We start from the raw sequence: 14,521 nt of genomic DNA on the forward strand, positions 1-14,521 counted from the left end.
GGATCTCATAGAAACGTTTAAAATTCTGACAGGTTTAGACAGGTTAGATGCAGGAAGAATGTTCCCAATGTTGGGGAAGTCCAGAACCAGGGGTCACAGTCTAAGGATAAGGGGTAAGCCATTTAGGACCGAGATGAGGAGAAACTTCTTCACCCAGAGAGTGGTGAACCTGTGGAATTCTCTACCACAGAAAGTTGTTGAGGCCAATTCACTAAATATATTCAAAAAGGAGTTATGTATAGTCCTTACTACTAGGGGGATCAAGGGGTATGGCGAGAAAGCAGGAATGGGGTACTGAAGTTGCATGTTCAGCCATGAACTCATTGAATGGCGGTGCAGGCTCCAAGGGCCGAATGGCCTACTCCTGCACCTATTTTCTATGTTTCTATCTCTCGCAAGCAAGCAATTTGTACTTTGTGAGGCTAGACAGTGAGCATAGGATTATGGGGGTGGGATAGAGAGTTGGGCATCATAGCCGAGCCCAGTTGCCCTCGCCCACCATCAACAAGCAGCACATTCTGCGAGGGGGTCGTTACAAGGCCTTCAGGAATGAGCAGCTTTTCCCCCCAGTTCCAGCCCAGGGACGTGCTTTTGAATGACGCACGTAACAGGATACACAAAAAACACACTCAAAACAAATGAAAAGCCATCCAGACCAAAGTGAAATCAGCCACTGTTCTTAGTCAGGCCCAGAGATTCCATTTCTCAATCCTGAACAATAACTTACATTTTATCGCCATGTTTTGTTTAAGCCAAGCAGATAAAAATTACACAGTGCTTGATCACACACAATGTTAGAAATTTCAGAATAAACCATTGTACACAGTAAGATGTCATTTACACAGATCAAGCTGTTACATTGCTCGAAACAGTCTCTGAATTCAATCGGTCCATTGTGCCTTGCTCCCATTGCTGTCGTTCACGACACAATGTTTTCCATAATTTTGTACACAATCTCTAATTAATCTCACAGCAGATAAGAAATCTATCTGTTCCTAAATCCAGTGTAGTCCCCTCAGTCTCTATTGCTGCTGTTCCTCTGGCTGGAGCATTTGGTAGTTATACAGAGAAAAAAAAATCTGTTTCAAAAAAATATATATATTATTCTCAAAGGTGGGCGCAGGTAGGTATTTACAGAATTAAACCCGCACCACTGCTGCAGTGGGAATTGTGCTTGGATCAGGTGGTGTACACCCTCGATCACCATGCTGAAATAATACTTGGCATATGGCACGCAGTTTACCGGCATAGCAATACTACAGAACCCGCTGTTCGTTCAAAAGCGGGAAAGAAACTCCAGGTTTGCAGTGTCACAGTGAAAGTTTGGCTGCTGCATCCTGTCCGGTGTGCGATCCTCATCAGCGTCCGGCTCTGGCGGTAGCGGAGGAACTGGAGGGATATAGAGAGAGCAACAGGCTAATCACGCCGCAAATGCTTCTACATCTGGCAATTGTCCCGGTGCAGTTTGAGGGAGCTGGCAGGGTGTAAATTGGCCGCCGCGTTTCCATGCATTAAAACAGCAACTACACTTCAAAAAATACTTCACTGATGGTAAAGCACTTTGGGACGTCCTGGAGTTGTGACCGGTGCTATATAAATGCAAGTCCTTTGTTTCTTACATAGCAGTTTTACGAAGAATAAGTGACTACTTTTCTAATGTAAACTACATTAGGCCTGTTTGAAACCACGAATGCTGATTTTGATTGAATCCAACTAATGCTAAAAAAATCCATCTGATGGATTTAGGCTGAGTTTTTAATGACAAAATGTAGCTGGAAGGGATTAATGAGGACAGCTACCTCTCAAATTCAGTCACCGCTGAAAGTACAGAATTGGGACACTGATGAACCTCCCCACACTTTCTATAGTATAATGCATGCTGTGGGCTTGGAGCTACTCTCGATGACTATCTCCTCACTCCTGGCTATAGAAACCTTACTGCAAATGTAACAACGGCAGTTTTAACGCAGTTACCAGTGGGCACAGCTGTGAGGTATTGTGATCCGGCTCTGGTCAGACGGATAGATTTGGTGAGGCCACAAAATGATCTGGTCAATTCATCATTATAGGCAGTCCCTCAGAATCGAGGAAGACTTGCTTCCACTCCTGAAGTGAGATCTTAGGTGGCTGAACAGTCTAATACGAGAGCCACAGACTCTGTCACAGGTGGGACAGATAGTCATTGAGGGTAAGGGGTGGGTGGGACCTGTGACAGAGTCTCTGGCTCTCGTATTGGACTGTTCAGCCACCTAAGATCTTACTTCAGGAGTGGAAGCAAGTCTTCCTCGATTCTGAGGGACTGCCTATAATGATGAATTGACCAGTTCATTTTGTGGCCTCACCAAATCCGCACGCTGTTTCCGCTGCATTGTGATTGATTTCTGGTCAATTATCTACAAAATCAGCAGTGACTGCATGTCAAAGCAATTTCTTGGCTGTGATGAGCTTTGCGGCCATGCAAGGCACTGTATAAATAGATGTTTGTCGTTTTGAATCGGCCTGTGGGTGAGAGCAAGCCTCAGGACTGAAGTCCAAGGGGAGACATTCGGTGCACAAACACCCACTCACTGCAAGCTGCTCTGCCCTAATAGGTTGCCCCATCCTAGGGGCTAACATTAATGCCCAGTCTCCGACAGCTCAGACATGTTAAACAGTATCGGGCGGGCATGCGGGTGGCATCATGCAATGTAGCTGCTACTATTATTGCTGTGGAGCTTACATTGAACGCATTCCGTGTAACCTGCCATAAAGTGGCTGTTGCCTACAGTCACCGCACTGCAAAGCATTTCACTGAACATGAAGTGCTTTGAGATGCTAAGTGCTACAAAAAATGGAAGTCAGTCTTCATGACAGAGGCAGCACTGTGGCGCCAGGACTGCACTCTCCAATGGCAAACAAACGGGAACAGCTGGGAGCCCAGGGTGCTAATAATGCCCATCGTTTTCAACCAGTTAAGGGATGATGCACAGAATTAGACTTTGTTTTAACCTATTCGGGACCGGTCCCCACTTTGATTATTGTAGGAGGGGCGCTGGGGTAGGGGAGTGGAAAGGTTCTAATTGTCATTGAAGCACATGCCTCCTACGCCACAGTTTACATCTCTTACAGGAACGTATTAGACAATTTGTGGCAACTGCTTGTCTCTCGAAGGCACCTGGTCACGCACGAACGTTACAAAGGAAGGTTTCACTAAGGAACACCAAATAAAACTCATGCAGAGTGTCGAGCAACTGGATCGCCCGTTCCCTCACGAGGGAAGCAATGCCATGAAGCCGGGTGGATGTATGGGCCAGACTGTGGTCAATGGCAATGCAATGACAGAAGAACATGTCTCTGTATAGAAACTGCCTCACACATTGGGCTCAATTTTCCCCAGTGATTTGCGCCATTTTTTTGGAGCAGGCCACTTTTTTGGCCTATGTTTTAAAAAAAACTGTTTCCCCGGTCAATTTGCATCAGGGTAACTCAGTTACGATTTTTTTAGGTAAGTTTTTTTTCAGCCAAAAGGAGCGTAACCTGCCACCCATGCAAATTCTGGCCATTTAGGGAAGTTTGGCCAGCTGAGAGTTACTCCAGTTCTGCTTAGGCCAGCGTATGTGGTCGCTGCAGAAAAACCTTCTGGAGAGTTAAGGAAATCGGCGCAAGTAAGTGCAGCAGGAGAGGTAAGGGGTGGGGGGGGGTGGGGAAGAGAGAGAGGGGGGAAAGCCTTTCGGGTATAGTTAGGTGCGGGGACCGGAAGGGACGAGGCCCTTCAGGCTGGGATAGGGGCGGGGGAGCCGACCAGGAAGCTACTCGACCCGGGCTAGGGGCAGGAATCGGCACAAGCATCGGGAGGGGGGCGGGGGACTTTAATAATTGGAGGTAAGTTGCTGCAATGTATTTTAATGTGTTGCGAGCTGGCTGGTATGTTTCACTTTGCAGCCTCAGCCCGCATTGTGTCCCTGGTTACCATGGCAACCCGATCTTTTTGGCGCAGATCAAAACTCCACCCCCAAAAGTAAAGGACAGGTTAGGCTGCGCCAAAACGAAGAAATCCAACGGGGAAACATTCGAACATTTTTTTTTGCGTACTTGGGCCCCCCAAAAATGGGCGTAACTCTTCAAGTATACCAAAAAAAAGCTTTGGGGAAAATTGAGCCCATTATCTGTTCTAACGCCTCAGAACCCAGCTCCGTTGAACGAGCTCTGTTTGAAGTTTGTTGCCATCTTGGATATGGGCCAAACAGTGCGACCATTCCACTCAATAATCGCCTGCGAGTCTCAAAGAAACACCAAGTGCTCTGTGCAGCCACATTACCTGTTGTGCAGTGCACTCCATGGTCACCGCTTCTGCCCCCTCATTTTCTCCCCTCCTCTCCTGAAGGTGCTGACTTGTACTGAGGCACCAGTACCACAGGCAGTGGCAGCCCTCCGATACCTCACCTCAACTGGCCATTATTTTGTACTTTCCTGAATGGTGAGAATCTGATGACTATTCAACTGTGGTGGTTCTCATTGCTGAGCTCAACCCTGGGTGCACCCGAGCGCCCCACACGCAACTTTCCAGCAGAGGTGTGCGCAGAGGATTGGGATGGCTCGCGGGCTGTCTCTGCATTAACCCAAGGATTCTGTGGCAGTGCTGACTGCCCCCGAGTTAACTCCTTAGACCAGGCATCAGATCTAAGGTTGTTTGGTCCTTCTGGTTTATCTAGTGCACATGAATGATCAACTCAACCTACAGGCGAGCTGCACTGCTCTGGACTGAACTAAAGCGAAGGTCGCAATGTATTACCAGCAGGAAGGTGGGTGTTCTTGGCAAAACCTTTGGCAGGACACCTACAGATTCCCAAGGAAACAGGGAAACACACAGTTCCATTGGGTCTCCAGTTTCAGCATTATCAGAAAATCATACAGCACAGGAGGCCATTCGGCCCATCGTGCCTGTACTGTCTCTCTGAAAGAGCGATCCAATTAGTCCCACCCCCCCCCCCCCCCCCACCCCCACCCTGCTCTTTCCTCATAGCTCTGCAATGTTTTTACTTTTCAATTCCCTTTTGAAAGTTACTATTGAATCTGCTTCCACCACCCTTTCAGTTGGTGCATTCCAGATCATAACAACTCGCTGTGTAAAAAAACATTCTCCTCATCGCCCCTCTGATTCATTTCCCAATTATCTTCAATCTGTGTCCTCTGGTTACCAGTCCTCCTGCCAGTGGAAACAGTTTCTCCCCATCTACTCTCGCAAAACCCCCCATAATTTTGCATTACCTCGTAAAGGGCTGGAACTTCCATCGACTTCTTGTAAGAAGAATGATGTGCTGGGGCCAGGGGTCCCTGAAGCCAGCCGTTCCCGGTACTGAATCCCAATGATGTTGGAGGACCCGTCTTTGCATGTATTAATGATGCTCACCCGAGTCAGGCTTAGAGTGGGACACCCGGTGACTAGTGAGTGAGGGCAGGTTTGGGCTGTACTGTGGTACCCCCCTTGCCCTTGCCATCGTTGAATAGTCAGCCGACACTCAGTAGAACCCAACCCCAGCAACAATCAGGAGAGGAGAGGAGCAAACTGGAATTTAAAAAACAGGTCAGGTAAGTGAAACCCTACTGGTCAAAGTTCGTTGCTCCTGACTCTCCCCTCCAGGCAGCCCAGCTACTGGAATCTTTACAATTAGCGGTAACAGAGACACACATGTATGTGCACACTTGTACATGCACACACATACCAAACAGACACACACACACACACACACACACACACACACACCAGAAAAGGCACATTAGCTGCTTCTAAAAATAGAGATTCTGTGACCAAATTGGGTTGATAAGGAGAACCTGCTTTTGGAATACTGCACTCGGTTTAAATATCCCGCTTTCTGCCATTGCTCCATTCTTAGAAAAATATTTTTTCCCTCTGTGTTGCAAGATTCAGGCTATCTGCACGCAAATTGTTTCATGATTGCTTTGTGAAATACTGAACTGTGAATTAAATATTCATACACGACGCCCCCCTCCTATGTGGGGAGGGTTAATGGCAGCTGCTATGTGGTGGGCATCAGTTGTAGACCAGGAGTGGGAACAGACAGTCCCGGCGCTGCCTGTAACAGCTTTTTTCTGACCCAACACGGGACAAGCAGTTATAATTCGAGCATGACTCTCTGGGGTGGCATGGAATGTTTCGTGGCGGGCATGGCTGGGTGTGGAACCCGAGAGACCATAACCTTCTTTAAAATGGCAATGGTATCCCTCGCAGGGGTGGCAGCGGATTTGGGTTCCTCCTTTGCTGGGGCCCATTGGTCAATCCACCGCGGCAGGAGCCCGCCCCTCACAGAGTCATCATCATAGGCAGTCCCTCAGAATCGAGGAAGGCTTGCTTCCACTCTAAAAATGAGTCCTTAGGTGGCTGAACAGTCCAATACAGGAATTACAGTCCCTGTCACAGGTGGTTGAAGGAAAGGGTGGGCGGGGAGTCTGGTTTGCCGCACACTCTTTCCGCTGCCTGCGCTCGATTTCTGCACGCTCTCGGCGACGAGACTCGAGGTGCTCAGCGCCCTCCCGGATGCACTTCCTCCATTTAGGGCGGTCTTTGGCCAGGGACTCCCAGGTGTCGGTGGGGATGTCGCACTTTATCAGGGAGGCTGGTGTAACGGGTGACTGTCACCATCGGCCCCAATGCCAGAGACAGGCACAGCTCCACGTCAACCCTGACACTTCACTGGGGTGGGGGCCACACGCCATTCCCGGGAATCGGCGGGGCTCAAAGAACCATCCCCTCGGCGGGAGGGGCAGATTCTCAACTGAGCCCGAGAGGGGTGGACGTGGCGTCAGGGCTCCACGCGAGTCTGCAGCCTCTCGAACGTGTCCTCCTGGGGTTCGCAACAGCAGCAATTTGCATTAATATAGCGCCTTAAAATGTCCCGAGGCGCGCCGTGCAAGAGCCTCCCCAGAACTCACACCTCGCTCCTTGGGGTTGCCGCACCCAGCCGGCGTGAGTTTGGCCAGGGCTGCAGACTTTCTGCCGCATTCGTTTTTTATTCAAAAAGTCTGAAGTTTGCAATACATCCGACCTGTGATCCCACCCTCTGCATCCTGAAGCGACAACATTCCCGAGGGTTTTTTTTGTTTAAAAAGTAGGTGTTTTAGTGTTTAAGCTTGAGAGAGCAGGCTTTACTCAGCGGAACATCGGAAGCAACACATATTGTGTCCCCTTTGAGGAAAGTGCTGGGTTGTAAGTCGAACCGTGGGGAAGGCCAGGAAGGTAAAGGAACTGCCGACGTGTGGGAGCCGGGCCAATGGGTGGCTGGAGCTCGAGTGCAATGCTGGGTCTTCAGCGACAGTAGTGTGTAGGTCTTTGCCCAGCGTGACCGAGACAAAATCTTCTCTTCTGTTGGGAGGGGAGGGAGGGGGTCCCAGCTCGGCATTTTGTGCTTTACCTCGTTTAAGTGCTTATTGCAGCATCGGCAGAAGCCGACCGTAGGGGGAAATATATACACGCATTTAAAAAATACAGATAAAATTCACTGTCTCTTAAGTTCTTGCAGGTTTCGAAAAACTGCCTGGCATCTCACACAGGCAGCAGTCGCAGTGGTTTCTGCCCAAAGTCTACCATGGGGGGTCCAGCATTGAAAGCCACCACCTCACCTCGACAAAATAAGATGCAGCAACGATCAATCGCTTCAATACCCGCTTCTACCTCGGTCGGTGTGACATGGGTTGCCTGGTGAGCGTTGCCCGGGCACCATGGGTGACCGGCAGCGCGGAGCTTTGTGCTAGGGATCATTCCCGTCGGAGGGTCAAAAGGGGCCGATTCCGGCATTTGGCCGCAAGGCTTTAACAGCGGTCCGCGCGGGCTCAGTCCAACATGGCGTCCAGCTGATCAGCGAGATCGTCGAACATGCTCCCGATGTCGTCCAAAATGTTGCTGGCAGACTTCACCGAAATGGAGCTGTGGGGGGGGTGGAACAAAGAAAAAAAGCAACGAGAGAGGGTCAGAAGCCTGCTGGGAATTACAAAGAGGGTCAGTCAGCATCTCGACAAACAGGTTACATACAGGCTTCCAGACATGCTAACCTTCATCGAGGCTGAAGACTGAAAGATAAACAGGTGGTACGATCGCGAAAAAGGGAGCGACAATTTATGGAGATAGGTTAGACATAGAGAAGATGTTTCCGAAACTAGAGGCCAGAAATATGATCGTCACTAATAAATTTTGCAGAAACCTCTTTACCCAGAGAGAGTGGCGAGAATGTGGAACCAGTTGGTCTGATGGCTCTGTGCTGTAAATTCGATGCAACTTATCCACATTTTCACCCTCTTAACTATTTACATGTTATTTTGCCCTTCTCACTCACTGATGATCTCTTATTTTTCCATGAAGGTGTTTCCAGGTCAGTCAACCCCTTAACTACTTCCCGGTTAAGCAACGACTCGATTTCAAAATTCTCATCCTTATTTTCAAATCCCTCCATGGCCTCTCCCCTCCCCATCTCTAATCTCCTCCAGCTCCATAACCACCCGCCCCCGAAATGTCTGCGCTCCTCTAATTCTGCCCTTCTGCCCTCCTGAACATCCCAGATTTTAATCGCTCAACCATTGGTGGCCGTGCCTTCTGTTGCCTGGGCCCCAAGCTCTGGAATTCCCTAGCTAAACCTCTCCACCTCCCTTTCCTCCTTCAAGACGCTTCCTAAAACATACCTCTTTGACCTGCGCTAATTTCTACTTATGCAGCTTGTTGTCAAATTTTTTCTCCATGCTCCTGTGAAGCACCTTGGGATGTTTCACTACGTTAAAGGCGCTATATAAATACAAGTTGTTGCTGCGATTGGCTTATTTATTGACATGCTCCCTCTCCCTATTTTCTAACTTTGGTATGGATTACTAGTCACATAACCACTATACTACCGACTGTAGGTAGAGAACATAAGAAATAAGAGCAGGAGTAGGCCGTATGGCCCCTCGAGCCTGCTCCGCCATTCAATAAGATCATGGCTGATCTGATCCTGGCCTCAACTCCACTTTCCTGCCTGTTCCCCATAACCCTTGACTCCCTTATCCTTCAAAAATCTGTCTATCTCCACCTTAAATATATTCAATGACCCAGCCTCCATAGCTCTCTGGGGCAGAGAATTCCAAAGATTCACAACCCTCTGAGAGAAGAAATTCCTCCTCATTTCCGTTATAAATGGGCAACCCCTTATTCTGAAACTATGCCCTCTAGTTCTAGATTCCTCCACGAGGGGAAACATCCTCTCTGCATCTACCTTGTCAAGCCCCCTCAGAATCTTCTATGTTTCAATAAGATCACCTCTCAGTCTTCTAAACTCCAATCTGCTTTTTTCATAAGACAACCCCTTCATCTCAGGAATCAACCTAGTGAACCTTCTCTGAACTACCTCCAATGCAAGTATCTCGCTCTTTAATAAATAAGGAGACCAAAACTGTACGCAGTACTCCAGGTGTGGTCTCACCAACGGCCTGTACAGTTGTAGCAGGACCTCCGTACGCAGAAACGTGACGCTTGTTACTAACGGTTACTCACGCGTCATTGCCGTTGTCTTCCTGGGTCAGTTTTTGTTCCACGGCATGGAGTGCCGCCTCCAGCGAGGTGCTGGTCCGCTCCAGTCGCTGGTGAGCCAGGGCAGCCTGTGGGGCCTCCGCCGCGGGCTTGGCGAGCACTCCTCCCATCAGTCCTGCCTTCCCGGCCACGGGGCCCGTGGACACAGAGGCCCGCGCAACCCCCGGCAGCTGTGGCACGGGGCACGGGGTCCCCGGCGTCCCCCCGCCCAGGCTGCCGCCCTGCGGAGACCTGCCAGCTTTGGGGCTGGTGAACGGCGGCCCTCGCGCTGGCGCAGACTTCGGGGAGACGGGCGGCGTGGCGAACGGAGGCTGCTTTTGGCAGAACTCTGGAGAAAATAAAAGGCACAGAATAAAACAATTAACGATCCGTGTTACAAAAACCAACGTCGAAGGAACAGTTAAAGGAAGAGCTTGCGTTTATATCGCACCTTTCATGGACATCCCAAAGCTCTACAGAGAGTGAAGCACTTTAAAAGTGTGATCACTTTTGTTATGCAAGCAAAAGCAGCGGCCAATTTGCGTACAGCAAGATCCCACAAACAGCAAGTGACCAGTTCCGTTGTAATGGTGTCGGTTGAGGGAGGACTGTTGGCCAGGACAGTGGGGAGAACTCCCCTGTACTTCCTCAACATGGTGGCTGCGGAATCTTTTACATTCACCTGCAAGGGCAGACGAGGTCTTGGTTTAACGTCTCCTCCGAAAGACGCCACCTCTCCGGCAGTGCAGCTCTCCGGCAGTGCTGCACTGGGAGTGTCGGCCTAGATCATCTGCTCAACATTCTGCAGCAGGACTTGAAGTAGCCCTCTTCATGTGTGAGTTCAGGCAATGAGTGTCTCATTGAGTGTCTCAGACTATTGGACAGTGGAGGGAATCGTAGTTCAGCCTGGCTGTCTATCCAACACGCACACACGTGCAGTAGGGGCCGCCTAGCCCAGTGCCACCGAGACCAATGGCTTTGCTGAGATCGGCTGAGCGTGGCATCAGCCATGGAGGGCTTGGGTCTGTAATGGGTTAGCACCCTAGAGGACATCCTGTGGAAGCGAAAGCCCACATTTCAAAAACGCTTTGCTTCGGCGTAGTCTGGAGAAATCGAAAGGGTTAAAAGTTGAAGATTGAAGTTTAGATTAAATCAGAGAATGTTTGGATCGAAACAGGCTGCTAGATGATATGGAGCCATTTAGCCACTGAAATGTATCTACCTGATCACCTGTGTGTTTAAAGTACTGCATGGTGGGAATCGATTTATGGCAGCGAGACTTGACTTCAGGATAATGAGTGGCTGGTCATTTATCTGTATGTTAACTATTTGTATGTATCATTTGTTACTATGCGAGGAAACGATCTGGTTTGTGTATAGTAATTCAGAAAGCAGTTAGTCGTGATTTCAGGACAATGCCATTTGAGTCTACATCGTCTGCATGTTAGCGTGGAGGTCCCGACCTGCGAGCGAACATCAGCGGCAGGTCGGGGCCATAAAAGGAGCGGCGTGCGGCCATGAGCAGCGTGGAGGCCACTACAAGGTACAACACGAGCTGGTGCAGGAGGGCGACGGCTGTGAAGAGTGACGTCATCAAGATCCAGGTCGGTGATTGGAGCATGGACAGATACAGCAGGAGCGGCGAGGTCGGGGCGAAGGAGCGGCGAGAGACTCTGGAGGGACGTGATCGGGGCCCAGGGGAGGCACGAATTTGGGGCCAGGGGCCCAGGGGCAGCACGGACCAGCCCACACCGTGTGTGTGGACTAGGTCTGTGCAGCAGAGCTGGTCTCCAGTTGTTTTGGGTAATCCTTGCCACTGGACCAAGACCTAGCTCTGTCAAGCCCGTGTGGAACATTTAAAAAGTGCACGCACAGGCATCTTCCACCCTTCAGGATGTAGTTCGGGTCCTTCATTGAAACACCTATGAACTCGTCCTTTTTTTTCTCGAGGAAGCAAGTCATCCTCGTTTTGAGGGACCGCCGATGATGATGATGTTGTTAATTGTCTGTAAGTACTATGCAAGGAAACAACAGTTCAAAGGCTTTTTAGATATAAGATGGAACTGTTTTTTGTTAGACGCACACATTAGACACTGGACATTGGACACTCGAAACAAGCAGAAAGTTGGCTTGTGAAGTGTTCATGTCTCAGTAGCATTCATACTGGGTTTGTTAGTATGAATTTTTAAATAAAAGACCTGATCCTGCCATTACTACAAGTGAGTGTGTAATTCGGTGTTTAAAGCAACGAAGCAAAAAGAGCAAGAAAGCTGTACAACAGTCCCCCTTGCCAAGTCACTGGGGATGTAAGTGGTCTCTTGCGTCTCCTTGATTTTAATCACTCAACCATTGGCGGCTCTGCCTTCAGCTGCCGAGGTCATGTTTGACAAATTTGCTGGAGCTCTTTGATGATATAACGAATAGGGTGGATAAAGGGGAACCAGTGGATGTGGTGTATTTGGACTTCCAGGTGGCATTTGACAAGGTGCCACACAAAAGGTTACTGCACAAGATAAAAGTTCACGGGGTTGGGGGTAATATATTAGCATGGATAGAGGATTGGCTAAAAACAGAAAACAAAGTGTCGGGATAAATGGTTCATTCTCTGGTTGGCGATCAGTAACAAGTGGAGTACCGCAGGGATCAGTGCTGGAACCCCAACTATTTACAATCTATATTAACGACTTGAAAGAAGGGAATGAGTGTAACGGAGCCAAGTTTGCTGACGATACAAAGATGGGAGGAAAAGCAATGTGTGAGGAGGAAATAAAAAAGTGACAAAAGGACATAGACAGGCTAAGTGAGTGGGCGAAAATTTGGCAGATGGAGTATAATGTTGGAAAGTGTAAGATCATGCACTTCGGCAGAAAATGTCAAAGAGCAAGTTATTTTTTAAATGGAGAAAAATTGCAAAGTGCTGCAGTACAGCAGGACCTGGGGGTACTTGTGCATGAAACACAGAAAGATAGTATGCAGGTACAGCAAGTGATCAGAAAGGCCAATGGAATCTTGGCCTTTATTGCAAAGGGGATGAAGCATAAAAGCAGGAAAATCTATGTACGGCTGTACAGGATATTGGTGAGGCCACACCTGGAATACTGCGTGCAGTTTTGGTTTCCATATTTACGAAAGGATATACTTGCTTTGGAGGCAGTTCAGAGAAGGTTCACTAGGTTGATTCTGAGATGAGGGAAGTTGACTTATGAGGAAAGGTCGAGTAGGTTGGATCTCTACTCATTGGAATTCAGAAGAATGAGAGGTGATCTTATCGCAATGTATAAGATTATGAGGGGGCTTGACAAGGTGGATGCAGAGAGGATGTTTCCACTGATGGGGAGACTAGAACTAGAGGGCATGATCTTAGAATAAGGGATCGCCCATTTAGAACTGAGATGAGGAGAAATTTCTTCTCTCAGAGGGTTGTGAATCTGTGGAATTCACTGCCTCAGAGAGCTGTGGAAGCTGGGACATTAAATAAATTTAAGACAGAAATAGACAGTTTCTTAAATGATAAGGGGATAAGGGGTTACGGGGAGCGGGCAGGGAAGTGGAGCTGGGTCCATGATCAGATCAGCCATGATCTTATTGAATGGCGGAGCAGGCTCGAGGGGCCGTATGGCCTACTCCTGCTCCTATTTCTTATGTTCTTAAAGCTCTGGAATTCTCTTCCTACGTCTCTCCACCTCTCTTTCCTTCTTAAAACCTACCTCTTTGTCTTTATCTTTTTCTTATCAGTAAGAAACCTTTGGCATTGTTGCCAAATTAAGTTAATTTAAGGGTTAAGTCATGGCAGGAGAGCCCAGATCTGTGTCATGCCCCTCCTGTGCTATGTGGGTAATCAAGTGTCTCTGACTACTATGTGTGCAGGAAGTGTGTCCAACTGCAGCTCCTGTCAGTAAGCATTGCGGCACTGAAGCTGCGCATGGATTCACTCTGGAAGGAGAGGCTGAGGATGTCATGAAAAGCATGTTTAGTGAGTTGGTCACACTGCAGGTAAAGGTTACAAAGGCAGATAGGGAATGGGTGACCATCAGGCAGAGTAGGAGTAGGAAGGTAGTGCAGGAGTCCCCTGCGGTCATCTCCTTCCAAAACAGATACACCGTTTTGGGTACTGTTGGGGGAGACGGCTCATCAGGGGAGGGCAGCAGCAGCCAAGTTCATGGCACCATGGGTGGCTCTGCTGCACAGGAGGGCAGGAAAAAGAGTGGGAGAGCTATAGTGGTAGGGGATTCTATTGTAAGGGGAATAGATAGGCGTTTCTGCAGCCGCAATCGAGACTCCAGGATGGTATGTTGCCTCCCTGGTGCAAGGGACAAGGATGTCTCAGAGCTGCTGCAACGCATTCTGGAGGGGGAGGGTGAACAGCCAGTTGTCATGGTGCATATAGTACCAACGATATAGGTAAAAAAACAAATGGGATGAGGTCCTACAGACTGAATTTAGGGAGCTAGGAGTTAAATTAAAAAGTAGGACCTCAAAGTTAGTAATCTCAGGATTGCTACCAGTGCCACGTGCTAGTCAGAGTAGAAATAGCAGGATAGTTAAGATGAATACGTGGCTTGAGGAATGGTGCAAGAGGGAGGGATTCAAATTCCTGGCACATTGGATCTGGTTCTGGGGGAGTGTTTGCTAGTGCTGTTGGGGAGGGTTTAAACTAATATGGCATGGAGATGGGAATCTATCCAGGGAGACAGAGGGAAGTAAAATAGGAGCAGAAGCAAAAGGTAGAAAGGAGATAAGTAAAAGTGGAGGACAGAGAAATCAAAGGCAAAAGTCAAAAAGGGCCACATTACAACATAATTCTAAAAGAACAAAGAGTGTTAAAAAAATAAACCTGAAGGCTCTGTGTCTCAATGCGAGGAACATTCGTAATAAGGTGGATGAATTAACTGTGCAGACAACTGTTAACGGATATGATGTAATTGGGATTGCAGAGACATGGCTCCAGGGGTGACCAAGGCTGGGAACTCAACATCCAGGGGTATTCAATAT

The 14,521-nt window shown here is 48.6% G+C and overlaps 1 protein-coding gene across 8 annotated transcripts in view; it reads right to left on the reverse strand.

Annotated features, from left to right (window-relative positions):
* Positions 1 to 661: 661 nt before the first annotated feature.
* The window catches only part of LOC139226617 (caskin-2-like), a 260,876-nt gene continuing 247,016 nt past the window's right edge, over positions 662 to 14,521 (reverse strand). For 7 of the 8 annotated variants that reach the window (XM_070857494.1, XM_070857493.1, XM_070857490.1 and 4 more), the window contains 3 exons: positions 9,515 to 9,878; positions 7,618 to 7,921; positions 662 to 1,389 (listed from right to left, as the gene is read on the reverse strand). In XM_070857494.1, the coding sequence (XP_070713595.1) occupies positions 7,828 to 7,921; positions 9,515 to 9,878 (458 nt within the window). In that variant the 3' untranslated portion in view covers positions 662 to 1,389; positions 7,618 to 7,827. The remainder of the gene's footprint in view (positions 1,390 to 7,617; positions 7,922 to 9,514; positions 9,879 to 14,521) is intronic. The other variant, XM_070857489.1, reaches the window with a different exon arrangement.

This window comes from Pristiophorus japonicus, chromosome 16 (genome assembly GCF_044704955.1).
Source record: "Pristiophorus japonicus isolate sPriJap1 chromosome 16, sPriJap1.hap1, whole genome shotgun sequence".
NCBI lineage: Eukaryota > Metazoa > Chordata > Chondrichthyes > Pristiophoridae > Pristiophorus > Pristiophorus japonicus.